This window comes from Lampris incognitus, chromosome 10 (assembly GCF_029633865.1).
Source record: "Lampris incognitus isolate fLamInc1 chromosome 10, fLamInc1.hap2, whole genome shotgun sequence".
In the NCBI taxonomy this organism is placed as follows: Eukaryota; Metazoa; Chordata; class Actinopteri; order Lampriformes; family Lampridae; genus Lampris; species Lampris incognitus.
The window spans coordinates 52247076-52263087 of NC_079220.1; the positions used below are offsets into that span (position 1 = coordinate 52247076).

Genomic DNA, 16012 nt, shown 5'->3' on the forward strand with positions numbered 1-16012 from the left:
TCCAGCGCGCACTGGGGCGGTTTGCAGCTGAGTGTGAAATGGCCGGGATGAGAGTCAGCACCTCCAAGTCTGAGGCCATGGTTCTCTACCGGAAAATGGTGGGTTGCTCCCTCCTGGTTGGGGATGAGTTGTTGCCTCAAGTGAAGGAGTTCAAGTATCTCAGGGTCTTGTTCACGAGTGAGGGTAGGATGGAGCAGGAGACTGACAGGTGGATTGGTGCAGCATCAGCAGTAATGTGGACGGATGTGGTGAAGAGGGAGCTAAGCCGGGAGGCAAAGCTCTCAATTTACCAGTTAGTCTTCATTCCAACCCTCACCTATGGTCATGAGCTTTGGGTAGTGACCAAAAGGGTGAGATCGCGGATACAAGCTAGTTTCCTCTGCAGGGTGTCTGGGCTCAGTCTTAGAGATAGGGTGAGGAGCTCGGACATCCGGAGGGAGCTTGGAATACAGAGCTGCTGCTCCTTCGCGTCGAATAGAGCCAGTTGAGGTGGTTGGGGCATCTGATTAGGATGCCTCCTGGGCGCCTTCCTTTGGAGGTTTTCCGGGAATGTCCCAACAGGGAGGAGACCCCGGGGTAGACCCAGAACATGCTGGAGGAACTACGTGTCCAATCTGGCCTGGGAACGCCTTGGGATCCCCCAGGAGGAGCTGGAGGGCAGTGCTGGGGAGAGGGATGTCTGGAGTACCCTACTTAGCTTGCTGCCACCGTGACCCGACCCGGAGAAGTGGCCGATGATGAGATGAGATTTAAATATTTTTTTCTTTATCACTCTCCCTCATTTATAGAAATCATCTCTCAGTTGTCGTAAGCCTTTGAAATCCTTTAGAAAAGTCTCCTCCCCTTCAGCCACAGTGATGAGGATGTAACAGATAGCACGGATGAAGGGTCAATCTGGGCTTTAATTCACCCTGTCAGTCTGTTTCAAAGAAAGAGAGGGTGTCATCAAGTGTCTCTCATAGACAATGTCCAAAAACATCAGATTGGCAGTTGCAGATGCCCTGTTACAAACACGAAAATGCATTGATCATGTTGATATCTTACCTGTGTAAGGAATGAAGACTGTTCCAACCAATGCTTCCTGTTTATCTTTTGTCTGCCAGTATGGCTTTCTACCTGGACAGTGTACTCGCATGCACAAGGGCCCTGATGAGAGCCATCTCGGGCTGGGTACCCCGTCATCTCATCGGAGCTCTCCTTGTATCGCTGCCTGCTGTGGCCATCTTCTCCCACGTTACCTGTGACATGCACCGCTCCATCCAGGTAGACCACTGTTCATATCATGGATACAGATATATACTATAATTTCATTAAGGGACAGAATGGTAGGATTTTACATACTTGCCTGTTACTGTCCATTTGTTTTCTTTTACAGAAGGCTTTTTTTTGGGTCCCCATCCAACTTGTGTAATAGCGAGGACATGTTTGCTTTGCATCGATGTATAATATTGCAAATATTTAAGGCTACCAATTAGTAAAAATTTCATGTATGGCCAGATCACAGTCAGTTTATGTCTCTCAATCCCTATGTTGATCTTGATAATAGTGAGGTAATAATACTACTCTATGTCTTTATGCATACTCAATAATCCGGGTAAGAAAATCACAGAAAGTTGAATCAGTTCATCTGGACACAACGTTTATTGAGAGAAACGTTTCATCGCTCATCTAAGTGACCTCTTCAGTCTCAACGGACTGCAGGTGTCCCCACCCTTATAAACAATACAGTGGCATTACGACCCAAACCAACCATCGGTTTCATATGCAAATATGGGTGTGACCATTAACTAGAGTTACACTGGCCATGTGTACTATTCACAGAGGATTGGGGAATAGTTACAATCACAGCATTGTAAGATGGTGACAGATGTACTCTTAGGCCCCCCCCTCGGTTCAGGGATGGTCGTTCCCTCTTCACATAGATGGCCTCTTTGACTCCCCGTTCAAACCAGCGTTCCTCCCCATCAAGGATGTGCACATCCTCACCCTTGAAAGGGAGGCCACTGGCCTGTAGATGGTGTAAACTGTGGAGTCCTGGCCTGACGCGTTAGCTCTTCAGTGTTGTGCCATCCTCTTGGCCAACATCTGGTTTCCCCAATGTACAATTCACAGCAATCATCCCGGCACTTAAGAGTGTACACTATATTGCTCTGTTTGTGCCGGGGGACCCGGTCCTTGGGATGGACCAATTTCTGACCAACACATACTGATCAGTACTTAAGGTTTGACTCTCATCATCCACTGGATCACAAACTAGGAGTCGTCAGGACACTGTACCACCGATTTGACAACGTCCCCACTGACACAACAGCCGGGGAAGGGGAGAGGTCCCACATTAAACAGGCCCTGGTTAAGTGTGGTTATCCTAACTGGGCGTTTGTCAAGCCAGGAAGACGCCCAAACAGGGCACCAGCTGATGGAAGACAGGAGAAGGACAAGAGCTGTCTAGGTGTAAACCGGTGGTGATTCTGTATGTGGCGGGAGTGTCAGAACAGTTGAGACGGGTATTTTCCGAACAATGCATCTCAGTTGCCTTCAAACCCCCTAAACGCGCTGCGCCAGAAATTGGTCCACCCCAAGGATCGGGTCCCCCAGCACAAACAGGGATTGGGTCCCCTGGCACAAACAGAGCAATATAGTGTATGCTGTTAAGTGACAGGAGGATTGCCGTGACTTGTACATCGGGGAAACCAAATAGACGCTGGCCAAGAGGATGGCACAACACAGGAGAGCTAACACGTCAGGGCAGGACTCCACAGCCTACACCATCTACAGGCCAGTGGCCTCTCTTTCAAGGATGAAGATGTGACCATCCCTGATAGGGAGGAACGCTGGTTTGAACGGGGAGTCAGAGAGGCCGTCTATGTTGAGAGGGAACGACCATCCCTGAATCGGGGGGGGGGGGGCTAAGAGTACATCTGTCACCATCTTACTGTGATCGCAACTATTCCCAAATCCTCTGAGTAGTACACATGACCATTGAAACTCTAGTAACGCTCACGGCAATTTGCATATGAAAGTGATCATTGGTTTTGGTCGTTAAACCACTGTATTGTTTATAAGAGCTTTGACCCAGCAGGCCGACCCACCAGACCGCCAGTGAGCGTCTGTGACCCTAGTTTTGGCGGTGTGTCCCGCAGCGTCGGCACTAGTCGGACCCCTGTCGGCAGCTTTTCGGCCAAGTCAACATGTTGAAACGGCAGAGCCCGTCGGTGAGCGAGATCACTCTGATTGACTGTTCAGCTTAGCCAATCAGTGCTAAGGTAGCGAATCAGGGCCGTCGGCTGGAGCCTTTGCGGTGTGTTCAAGTGCTACTTTGTGGCCCAGACGGCAGGCGAGGCGAGGTAACGCAACCGTCGGCCTTCGTCACTGCTAGTCGGTTTGGTTTGTCTGGGCCGCAAGGGTGGGGATACCCGCAGTCAGCTGAGACTGAAGAGGTCACTTAGATGAGTGATGAAACATCTCTCTCTCTCTGAATACACGTATCCGGACGACCGGTTCAACTTTCTGTGACTACTACTGTACGTAATGATTTTCTCTCACCTCTGCTAACTTGTGACTCTGTCAAGTAATGACGATCGCCATGTGCCCTGTCTCTTTCCTAGTTCACAATGTTCACCTGCTGCGCCGTCATCATAGCTATCATACAGTATTGTAACTTCTGCCAGCTGAGCTACTGGATGCGTTCGGCCCTAGCCACTTTAGTGGGACTGGCGTTGCTCGCGTTGCTCTTCAGCCCCCCCTGCAGGTACTGGAAACGTCACTTTTCACTATATAACTGTACCGACTGGCCCGGTTCTGGGTCATAAAACCTGCCTGTTTGAGACATGGGTTCCCTCAGCTCTTTCTCTATGGGAATAATGAATGGATTTTGTGTCGTTATCGCAAGCTTAGGAGGTACTGATAGGTCATTCTGTCCTTATTTCCTTCGATGGTGTTTTAAGCTCCCAACGTACTCGTCGAGGCAGCGCTGCATGGAAGGCACTCCCCGCCCCCAACAGTTTCATCCAATCACAGCACTGGTTAGGGTTAGGGTTAGGGTTAGGGTTAGCGCCAGTGCTGTGATTGGCTGAAACTGTAGAGGGGACAGTGCCTTCCATGCAGCGCTGCCTCGACGAGTACGTTGGGGGCTTAAAACACCACCGGGCCCTTATTTCTGGCACTTCGTGAAAACCCCATTCATGCTGAGCTGAAGGAACCTATGGTGGCGCTAGTTTCAAGGAACCTCTCTATGAGGCAACGATATTGACTTTACCGCCCAGAAGAGGTTAAAAAAAACTGTAATTTCGCTTTAAAATTTGCAATGGGGGAACTGTGCAGCAAAGATGGCTCGATCCCAAAGCGTTATCCATTTATATCGGGCGATGAAGAGGTATGCATGTTAGATTTCTGCAGTATTTTTGAATCCCCCCTCAGATATACTGATTGTTGCTACTTGCACTTTGTGTCTTTCAGTGTTGCCAATGGACTTTTTTTCTGGTGAGTACAATAAATGAGCTGTAATTGCATTCACTTTATTCTGAACCCAGTGTTCAATACGTGATTTCAGCTCTTTGGTATGTTGGGGGTTTTTTTTTTCTCTCCTCTTTTCGCTCAGTCTCTCTCCACGCGCCTTGATTTTGCCAGTGCATGTTGTTGTCAGGCGGCGCGGTGGTGCAGTGGTTAGTGCGGTCGCCTCACAGCAAGAAGGTCCTGGGTTCGAGCCCCGGGGTAGTCCAACCTTGTGGGCCGCCTCGGGTCGTCCTCTGTGTGTGGAGTTTGCATGTTCTCCCCGTGTCTGCGTGGGTTTCCTCCTGGGGCTCCGGTTTCCTCCCACTGTCCAAAGATGTGTAGGTCAGGTGAATCGGCCATACTAAATTGTCCTTAGGTATGAATGTGTGTGTGATGGTCTGGCGGCCTGTCCAGGGTGTCTCCCCGCCTGCCGCGCAATGACTGCTGGGATAGGCTCCAGCGACCCCGAGAGCAGGATAAGCAGTTCGGATGATGGATTGGTGGATGGATGGATGTTGTTGTCAAAAGCACATGACGATCCGTAAGGTTTTCTCACATCTGTGAGCAATATGAACGCATCACTGAAGAATCAGATCACATCTCACTCGTGGATTAGATGAGCTGAGGGTTGAACCAAGATGAGCTTAGTGTTGGAACCAGATTTGTTGAAAAGTTTAAAAAAAAAAAAAATCCACAGAAACACTGAACGAATGCAAAGGACATGATTTTCACATGTTTATCATGTCTCACAAACAATTGTGATTACAGTAAGCGACGTTAACTGCAAATGTTAGGTGTTTCTGTGATGCCCCCCCCCCGCTCTCTGTGTCAGCCCTGGTTGTATTTATTTATTTTATTTTATTGCTTTATTGATCCCCGTGGGGAAATTCTTCCTCTGCATTTAACCCATCCTAGCCGTGTAGCTAGGAGCAGTGGGCAGCCGCCGTGCAGCCCCCGAGGACCAACTCCAGCTCGTCTTGCCATGCCTTGCTCAGGGGCACAGGCAGGAGTATTAACCCTAACGTGCATGTCTTTTTGATGGTGGGGGGGAAACCGGAGCACCCGGAGAAAACCCACCGCGGACACGGGGAGAACATGCAAACTCCACACAGAAAGGACCTGGGATGCCTAGGATGACCCCTCTCCCCCCCAGGTTGGACAACCCCGGGATTCGAACCCAGGACCTTCTTGCTGTGAAGCGACAGCGCTAACCACTGCGCCGTCGTGCCGTATTCCCTTCTCCCCATTGATTAACAGGGTGGCGAGTTGTGATGCAAAGCAAATGCGACTGATGACGTGCACGTTGCGCGGGAAAAAAAATGCATTCGTAGATCGGAGGACTTTAGCCCACTGTTCAGCTTGTCTCCCAAATCTCTGAACAAATGTAAGACAATCCACCGTTTTTGTCATTCACAAATGCAGATTTGAAACTTTAAATACAGGCGCAAGTCCATGAATACTGGGATGGCATCCGGCGCTTCACCTGTGGGCCCCGTCCATACAGGGTTAGTGGTTGTGCCAGGAAGGGCATCCGATGTAAACTTGGCCAAATCATGATGCGGATTGATAAGACCATGCCGGATCAGTCGAGGTTCCGTGCCGGATCGGTCAAGGCCCAGGTTAACAACGGCTGCCATTGGTGCTGTGCCCTCACCGGGTACTGATGGAAACCCCTGAGAAACGGGGAACAAGCCGAAAGAAGGAGAAGAAATACAGTGTAGACAAATAATTTGTAGACTATTACTATTTAAATTTGGAAGCAGGGTGTCTCCCCGCCTGCCACCCAAGGACTGCTGGGATAGGCTCCACCATCCCCGCTACCCTGAGCAGGATAAGCGGTTTGGATAATGGATGGATGGATGGACATAGGGTGTCCAGGTGGCGTGGCGGTCTATTCCCTTGCCTATCAACACGGGGATCGCTGGTTCAAATCCCCGTGTTACCTCCGCCTTGGTCGGGCGTCCCCACATACACAATTGGCTGTGTCTGCAGGTGAGAAGCCGAATGTGGGTATGTGTCCTGGTCGCTGCACTAGCGCCTCCTCTGTCGGTCGGGGCTCCTGTTCTGGGGGGGGGGGGGATAGCGTGGTCCTCCCACGTGCTTCGTCCCCCTGGCGAAACTCCTCACTGTCGGGTGAAAAGAAGCGGCTGGCGACTCCACATGTATTGGAGGAGGCATGTGGTAGTCTGCAGCCCTCCCCGGCTCGGCAGGGGGGGAGGTGGAGCAGCAACCGAGATGGCCCAGAAGAGTGGGGTAATTGGCCAGGTACAGTTGGGGGGGGCGGGGTAATAAAATAAATAAGTAAATAAATGAATTTGGAAACATTTGCGGAGTTATTTTTTCAGCTGCTCATTGATAGGTAAAGAGAAATTTGGGGTTTACCATACTTGTTTGTAAGATACGCTGGACGTTTGTTTGTCATCTTCTCGAAATAATGTTTTCCATTTATTCATTGTGCCTTCGCATCTATTTGATCAGACAACATAGGTGGTCCCTCAGTTGAGAGTCTGCACACCCGTTATCTGCAGCACTGTGACACGCTGCGTTTTTAATTTATGGCCAACTACAGAGTTATTGTCAATATGGGAGTTATGGATGGCCATGTGTACGACTCAGAGGATTGGGGAATAGTTGCAATGACAGCATTGTAAGATGATGACCAGATGAACTGCTTCAGCTTCCTGTGATTTCCTTACCTGGATTGTTGAGCATGCATAAAGACATATTGGACACTGTTTGACTTGTTTGAGATGCACAGTTTTATAACTCTTCACTAGCTCCGTATTATGTTCAAGATTAACCATGCCAGCCAGTTACCCCAACAGACCTGTTTTGGTAAGAGTAAACGGTGAATTTATCCAACTTGTTTACAAAATTGTTGCAGTTCGGTAAATTTTGGTCCTGGATGGGTTGTTTTCTTACAGGGGATCATGGCGTGTCTATTCTGTTCTGAAGTCCTTGTTAGTTTGTGATTGGCAACTCGATTCAATTTTTTTCCTTGGCATTCTTTTGTTTTTGAGTCATACCCGGCATGTTGGATATTACCTTACGCTTGTCACATGAGGACACGAAGATGAATAAGACAGCGTGTTAAAGAACAGATTATGAAACATGACTTATCAATAATAGTTCTGTTAATTCTAACCTTCTCAGTTGTCTCATTTATTCTTTCATTCAAAATGTTTCCTCCGTTTTTCCCTTTTCTCCATCTCTTCTACAGGTCAGTTTACCAGACCAATAGCAGCAACAGCTCCATTGATGTAACTGATAGTCTAGTGGACCCAGTCCCCCATCCTCAGGACTTGCTGGGCCCTGAGGCTTGCGTGGCCTTCTTCCTGCTCCTCATTCTGGTTTGGTTCCTCAGCCATGAGTTTGAGGTCAGCTATCGGCTCCATTACCATGGCAACGTGGAGGCTGACCAGCACCGCATCAAGATCCAGAACATGCGTGACCAGGCTGACTGGCTGCTCCGCAATATCATCCCCATCCATGTGGCTGAGCAGCTCAAGGTCACCCAGAGCTACTCCAAGAACCATGACAACGTGGGCGTCATCTTTGCTAGTATTGTTAATTTTAGCGAGTTCTACGAGGAGAGTTATGAGGGGGGCAAGGAGTGCTACCGCGTCCTCAACGAGCTAATTGGAGACTTTGATGAGCTATTACGCAAGCCTACCTTCGCCAATATTGAAAAGATCAAAACCATCGGCGCCACCTACATGGCAGCGTCGGGACTCAACGCGCAGCAGTGTGCCGACGCGGCGCACCCTCACGCCCACCTCAAAGCGTTGTTTGAATTTGCTTTGGAGATGATGCATGTTGTGGATGACTTCAATAAAAACATGCTGGGCTTTGGCTTCAAGCTTCGCATAGGGTTCAACCACGGACCGCTAACAGCAGGGGTAATTGGTACCACCAAGCTTCTGTATGACATCTGGGGTGACACAGTAAACATTGCGAGTCGCATGGATACCACAGGTGTAGAGTGCCGTGTTCAGGTCAGCGAGGAGAGCTATTGTGTGCTCAGTGGCATGGAATATGACTTTGACTACCGTGGTACCGTCAATGTCAAGGGCAAAGGTCAGATGAAGACCTTCCTGTACCCAAAAAGCAGTGACAGTGGCCCTGTGCCTCAGTACCAACTATCAGTCTCACCAGAGATCCGGGCACAAGTGGATGGTAGCATTGGGCGCTCGCCCACTGATGAAATTGCCAGCATGGTGCCAACAACCACCGTGACAACCAGTGCTACCAACACTGTTGTGCCCAGTGGTGGTACAGGTTCCTCTACCAGCCTGGGGGTTGGCACTGGCCTGCAGGGCCATGAGAAAGCGGTGGAAGAGGGTGGCGAGAGACCAGACAGCCATGACGCAAGACGTCTCTCTGCAGAGAATTTCCCGACCAAGCGCTCCCGATCTCACTCTGGCCTGACATCTCTGCCTGTTACCAATCTAGGAAGTGCTCCTCAATCTACAATCTTTGAACAGCCCATCATCTCTCCCACGGCCCAGCAAAATACAGCCCAAAATTTGACGGAGTCGCAGGGAGCGATGGCGCAAGACAAACATGAAGATGATTATGAGAAGAACACTGGAGAGCTAACCAAACTTTAAGAGTTGTCTGCAGTGGTACTTTTATCATTAGCCTTCTGCCCTTTAAACCCAGCCTGTTGATCCAGCCTGTTGGCACTTCTTGAATTTGGTGTGCACGTGTGGCTGTTATTGTCAGTGGAGAGTGCAGGTGGGACCACAGAAAGCATACCAGACAGGAATGCACATGGGAAATGGGACGATGCGATGGCTGATATTGAACTTTCTTTTACTTGCCACAAATCCCATCATCCCCCATTAATCCACTTGATGATTATTAACACCTTTAACCTTGAGTCTTTGTATTTATTTTATTCCTTTTGTATCCCATGCGTCTTTTAAGTGCCTTTAGACTAGAATAATGTTTAGATTAAGCCTTTTTGGTGGAAGGGAAGAGCTAAAGGTGTAAAAGGGAAACTGGTACAAATTTTATTTTGGAAGAAATATGTATATGTCATACATATGCTCTCAAATCTGTCTCGTTTAACAGTATTATTACAGTCTTATTTCTGTCTGTAACAACTGCTGACCCCGTAGGTATGCTGACCCTACTGATGGGGAAAGCGCTGTAGTTTGAGGGAAATCAGTACGTGGGGGGGGGGGATCAGTGTTCTGCGAGGACGACTTCATGTTTTAATACAATCTGCATGGGAACCCTCCGTGAAAACACTGCGCCGAAGAGGATGTTTTAATGTGCTTAATGAAAAACTTAAATGCCACATGAAAGGCAGAGCACAGTCTAATCAATACAGGCTGAAGGCAGAGAAGCTTTAGCTGTGTGTTGTGCGTTTGTGCATGCATACTGTATACCCGTGTATGTCACAGCTGCGGTCCAGGTTTCCTTGTCGAGAAACACGCTCGAGTTACGTTTCTGATGAGATGAAACTGCCGAGCGACGTGGGGTTTCAGAGTGCGGTCGAGAAACTGCATCTTCCTTGGTGATGTGGCAGCTCTTTCCTCTAGCCTTCTGTGAGGGCCTATGTGTTTCCCCGGCAGCCTACTTGGGGCCGGCGGCCTCGGCTAAATGGAGCTAGCATGCTAGCCGCATGAGCATTGTAGATGAGGCTGAGTGTTCGCATCAGAGGCTAGCGCGCTGTATCTGCCCCTCTCTCCACGATCCAGTATAATGCTCCTTTTGGGGAACTTTAATAACTTTATTTACTGTTGAGAAGTATTTCAGTAGGTATTAGTAGACGCCGCTGCTCTTTAGCTGTGACATTTGATACTTAGAGCAAGTTGCTGTCTAGAATAGTCGCTTTTAGACAGAGCGAGATAATCAACTAGAAATGCCACAAATGGAGAAAAAAAAGTCTGTTTTATTGCATCAAAATTAAAAAAAAAACTTAAACTGTGAATCCGAGGCTAAATGACGGATAGGGATATGCAAACTATTCACATCAGACTGGCATCATTAGCAGTGGCACGTGATTGAGAGTGGCTCTGTCGTCCCAACACTTTGCACACAAAGTGATGGTGTTTCATTCTGACTCTCTAGGTATTTTTACGCTTTTTTGGGGTCGTTTGCATTTATTCCATAGCGTTTGGGTCAGATAAGCTGTTTGAGGAAGACCGGTTGAGGCTTCGCTCTCAAGCGACCTGATGACAGCCGCTGCGGTTTCGCTGTGCAGAACTCTGACAGTCTTTCCTGCTCGGCTGAACATGACTGGAAAATGGCACAACGTATTCCAGCGCCAATTTGCCTTTTTTGGGGTTGGGAATACGACTTGTCTCGACAGCGGCACGTTGCATTTTACCTTAGTTGTTGAGTGGTTTGTCCGTGTGCTTGGCTCTTTGCGTAAGACTTGGGGTATCTAGTGCCTTTTATCTTTGCTTTTACGCCGTTTACTTCACGAGCCTTTCGGTTTCATTGATTTGAAGATTTCATCCATTTCTTTGAGGCTTTTGCTGTACTTTAGCAGGAGTATGTTTACTTGTACTACTTGTTTAGTTTTGTCAAACTTCACAATCTCGTGAAGTTTGAGCAAAAGAAAAAAGAAAAAAGAATAAGCTCCCATATCTCTTTGAGCAGTGCCTTTTGTCAATACATATAGTATTTCATAGTAACCACATCAAGCTTTTTCTATATTGATTGGCTTTTTTTTGTGTGCAATCTGTTGCTATAAAACTCCTTTGTGTTCATGTTACGCAAGCGGCGATATTCATCATGAATTGCTGTTCGAGCTTTACTGTATGGCTTTGTATTCTGTACTGTATAAGGCCTATTATTGCCCAGCTAGGTTTAGGTTGTTTTAGGTGCAATGGTCGTCATGAAGCATTATTTATTTGAAAGAAATCTTTCTTTCTTTAACGCTTATGAGCTCACAACCCTTAGAGTAGCTTCACATTCTGTATACTGCAGCCAGGAGCTGTGCTGAATAATCAGTGTTGCTATTAATGAGGGACATGGTAGAGGTCACGACACATAAGTACCAAGTAATGTGCATAAACTAGATTACTTTTTTCTTGGTAATGTTGATGAGCTCTTTTGAACAAATTTTTTTTTCATGAATTCAGCCTGATATATTGGTTCTTTTTTCTTTTTTCTGGATTATTATTGTATTTGCCACGAACAGGAACAAAGGGAAAGGAAGTGGTGTTAACCCAAGATCTGCAGACAAAATAAACATCAGGTTTTGCCACTTAAACCACAGCTTTAATTTGCCATCTATCAACAATCAAATATTATTTTGCACTGTTTCGATTTAAAATGTGAACGGCAATCTGAACTGTAAGAATTCTTGTCGAACCGGAAATATTTTGATGCCAAAGAGTGTCATTGCCATCTGTTAGATTTTTTTTCCCCCTCCATGTTTTATCCTTTACCCCTTTTTGGCTTTGCAGGTTCTGTTGTGCACGCCGAACATACATGATTTACATAGCCACTGATGTATACCTTTGCACAAAGCGCCCACTTTTTATGTACATATTTAATGCCTTTCTAACTGTAGAGTGACTGAGCATTTTCTATCATTCATACATTTGCATGTGCCAAGTTATTACACAGTAAAAGAGAGGATCGAGTTAACCGTGTTGAAACAATACTTCTGTATTCTGTCCGCCTGCATGTATATATACAGACGTGTGAGTGTTCGTGAAACTGTAACGGTGTGTGTTTTGGAAGAGATTTTTAAAACCATGGTTGGGGATGTGAGCTGGAATGCCCCCCCCCACCCCCACCCCAATGCCCATCTCAGAAAACATGACCTGCCAAGACAATTAGGAGCTTCAGCATGGCTGCACACACGCAGAAAAAGACGTACTGCTAGAGATTTATATTAGAATTATTTCAGTAACCAACAAGGGCAAAGTTAGGACGAACTCCTGCTTCCTTTAGGATTGTTTTGTTTGCACAGTAAGAAGTTTGCACAGTAAGAAGTTTGCATATGAAGGCATATATATATATATATATATATATATATATATATAAAAGGAAAATAAAGCAAGATTTTTTGGGGGGAAACAATTGCCATGGCGAATATTGTGAAATGTGCACAACAATTGGATTCGGATCGTGCGTTTTACACACAGGTAGGTTCCTCCGATACAAAGTTACGAAACGACGACCGGTGCCACACGTTTAGCAGGCGCCGGTCCGGGGGGGGAGGGAGGGGGGGTTCCGCGAGGGCGACAGAATTCCTTCACAAAACGGAGGTTCGGAAGAACCGAGCGCGCATTAGTGATCCCGGCGCCCGTTGTCGAGGTTATTCCGCCCCTAGAGGCCGCTTGACGTACGTCCGCATGACGCACACGGTGGGACGCAGGGGTTTTTTTGCGTAAGGGCGTGATAAAGCAACAGCGCCCTCCCCCCGCCCCGCCCCTCCTCTCCCCCTCCCCCTCCCCCCCCAGCCAGTCTAGCTGAAAAGAAAAAAAAACTTTTTTTTTTTCTCCTCTCTCTCTCTCGTATCGGAGCAATCAACAGCCGCCATCTTGACGCGGCTCACACGACCAGGATTTCGGAGGGGGAAGCGTTATTTTCGAGACCGAATCCAGCTCTCCGGACCGGAGCCGGACGGCTTTTGGGCGCAAAAAAGCGAAGATTCTTCCGTCGGGAAGGGGAACGTTGCAAACATGTGACGATCGGGCGGCTTTTTTTTTTTTTTTCGGGTCGTCTCCGAAAGCCCCCCCTCCCTCCACCACCTCCTCCACCACCACCACCACCACCACCACCTCCTCCTCCTCCTCCTCCTCGTATGTTCGATTTCCCTTTCGGAGAGCGCCGCTTCTCGGCAGTGTCTCCGCGCCGAGCCGGCGCGTTTGGCGAGAGAGAGACGCCGCGTCCAGGGGGGGCGAAATATCCGGCGCGCGCGCGGGAAATATCGGGAGGGGGCGCATGCTGTCGCCTCGGCGCTCGAGCCGAAAATCGAATTTAAAAAAAGAAAAAAGGGGGGGCTCGTGCCGGCCGACGAAAAAAAACAATGATCCCGCGCCGACGACGCCAAGCCGGCAATCCGTGGCGAAAGGGACCCGCGCGCGGCTCGGCGTGATATCCTCGCGATTGTGTTTTTGTTTTTTTTGGGTTTTTTTTGGTCCTTTTTTTTTTTCTCTCCTCCGGCCGGAATCATTTACGGACGTCGCCGTTAAAAGGATATAATTATGTGGGTGTCGGGCGCTGGATTATCATGGGGTGATCGTCGCGGGCGAAGCGTGGCGCTGTTGCCCTTCTGAAAACGTTCCGCCTCCTCCCCCTCGCCCCCACCCCCCCTAGGCTGGCTCGCGCGGAGACGTCTCACTTCGGTCCGCCGGCCAAACCGGCCGATTCTTCCGCGGGGCGAGCACGCGAAGGAACCCCCCCCTCCTTATCAACTAACACCCGCCGGCGGGGCGGGGAGTCGCCGGAGGGGGAGATCTTGTCGTTTCGCCCTCGTTCGGCTTTCCCGATCACAATGGCGGACAACCTGCTGGACGTCGGACCCCCCAATCCGAAGCGGCCGAAGCTCAGTTCACCTGCCCTCTTGGCGTCCGACGGCCCAGGTAAGAACCATTTACGTAAGACTGCGAGCGCTCGGCGCGAGCTGGGGTTTCGAACCTTCGGCGTGCGCCGAATGTAGCGAGACGCTTGCGCCCCGGAGGTTGTGACGGTCCCGCCGGGCGCGCGGGTTAAGCGCCCCCCCGATGAAGTGCAGATCTGCACTTCGTGGGGGGGGCGCTTAACCCGCATGGTTAAGCGGCCCCCCCCCCGAAGTGCAGATCTGGTGTGTTATCGATCCGTTTTTTGGAGCTGATGCGAGTCGAATTTGGGAAAAGTGCAGCTTTAGAGAGCTTACACCCCCCCCCATCTTGTTTCGATGTTCACCACAAAATTTATTTTATTTTGGGTGCTTTTTAAAGTTTACTGAGCTGGCGTTGCGCTGCGGCTGTAAGGGATTTACTTAGCCAAGAGGATCTCTGCAAAGGCAAGGGGGTGGGCAATCTTATCTAGGAAGGGCCAGTGTGGGTGGAGGTTTTTGTTTCCCGACCAAGCAGTGTTACACACCTGGTCCCACTAATCAACCAGTAGCGTCTTTGCTTTGGGGAACTTGATTAGGAGACACAGGTGTGTAATGACTTGGTTGGAACAAAAACCCTTCATCCACACTGAAGCCCTCCCTGGGTAACATTGCCCACCCCTACTGTAAGGGGGCTGATGAACCGCCAGTTAAGTGGCCCCCCACATAAAGGGTGTTGAAATGCGGGTTGTCATTTTGCTCAGGTACTCGTGCAGTATAGGACAACTCTGAAAAGTCCCCTGATGGATGGTCTTGACATTAGCCCTTACCTTTTGCCTAGTCTTGGTGTCTAATTTCAGCCCCCCTCCCCACACCGCCAAATTACACGACTAACCATGTTTCAGCAGTTCAGAGCTGCAGAGTTGAGAAACTGGCGAAATTGAATGTTAAACTAGCCTAGAGGTTCTCACCCAATCAAACCAGTATTACTACTTCCCAAGATTTGGAGGCGTAAGTGTAGGATCCCAGATTCCTTGTTTTGACTTAACTTGCCAAGGTAGCAGGTACAAGAAAAGATTTTACTGGCCAGACAAGTTTTTTTTGTTTACCAGGCCAAAAATTCTGCTTTTTACTGTTGTAATTTGCTGTTATTACTATGAAGCATGTCATCTTGTTCTCGATTCTCAATCAATATCATAGTAGTGTGCAGTAATAATAGCAATAACACTTAACTGCAGAAATATTCAGCTGTTCTAACACCGCCGTAACACATTTGGATTAATAGATTCGGTGCTATTCGCGTTTAAGTGCAAGGATAATTTTTTTTAAGGAGTTTGAACTATTCTAGAGGATTTGACAATAACAAGTAAAGATAGGTAGCAGCAATAAGTTCAGAGTGGTAGCTCTTATTAATGTTTCTTTTTTAATTGTTATTATTCAGTTGTAGCGTGTTCAGTCTCCTTCAGTTTGCTCCCAAGCGGTTTTCCTCTTTCTTGTCTCCCGTTCGATGACAGTGTCGGTGGATGAGACCAGTGCTTGCATTGGCTGTGGCAGCAGTGTTCTCTTCGGCCTGAAGTTCGCCTGTTTTCCTCTTCTTTCCTGGGGTCTCCGCTCCCACAATAAGTCTCCACATAGCTGGGTTTATTTAAACTGCCCGGACGACAAGTACCTCAAATGCTTTAACAAAAAATTGTGCGGTTTGACGACTGACGCAATTATGGACTATGCACAACACATGCAAATTGAAGGGACGGCAAACCAACGGCTTTCTCCAGCGCAAGCAGGACATTCATTGTTGGTACTGGCCAGAATGGCGGGTGGTCTCCATAATTTACTAGCCAAAGACTAAATTTACCTGCATTTGGCAACTGGCGAGTGTTAGATTTCAATTAACCTTCTCCCCTTTTACTACTACCTCAATATTTTGCTGCTAACGTTGAGTATGATTGCTGTTTGTTGCAGATGTGTGGTTCTCGTTTGTGCTGAGGTGTATGTAAGTGCCAAAGAAAT

The 16012-nt window shown here is 48.4% G+C and overlaps 2 protein-coding genes across 6 annotated transcripts in view; both read left to right on the plus strand.

Annotated features, from left to right (window-relative positions):
* The window catches only part of LOC130119308 (adenylate cyclase type 9-like), a 45031-nt gene extending 35804 nt beyond the window's left edge, over positions 1–9227 (plus strand). Inside the window, 4 exon segments of the mRNA XM_056287765.1 lie at positions 1104–1263; positions 3606–3748; positions 7691–8789; positions 8832–9227. Coding sequence (XP_056143740.1) covers positions 1104–1263; positions 3606–3748; positions 7691–8789; positions 8832–9101 — 1672 coding nt within the window. The 3' untranslated portion in view covers positions 9102–9227.
* Positions 9228–13009: 3782 nt separating this feature from the next.
* The window catches only part of crebbpb (CREB binding protein b), an 81661-nt gene continuing 78658 nt past the window's right edge, over positions 13010–16012 (plus strand). For all 5 annotated transcript variants that reach the window (XM_056288804.1, XM_056288806.1, XM_056288805.1 and 2 more), the window contains exon 1: positions 13010–14048. In XM_056288804.1, the coding sequence (XP_056144779.1) occupies positions 13961–14048 (88 nt within the window). In that variant the 5' untranslated portion in view covers positions 13010–13960. The remainder of the gene's footprint in view (positions 14049–16012) is intronic.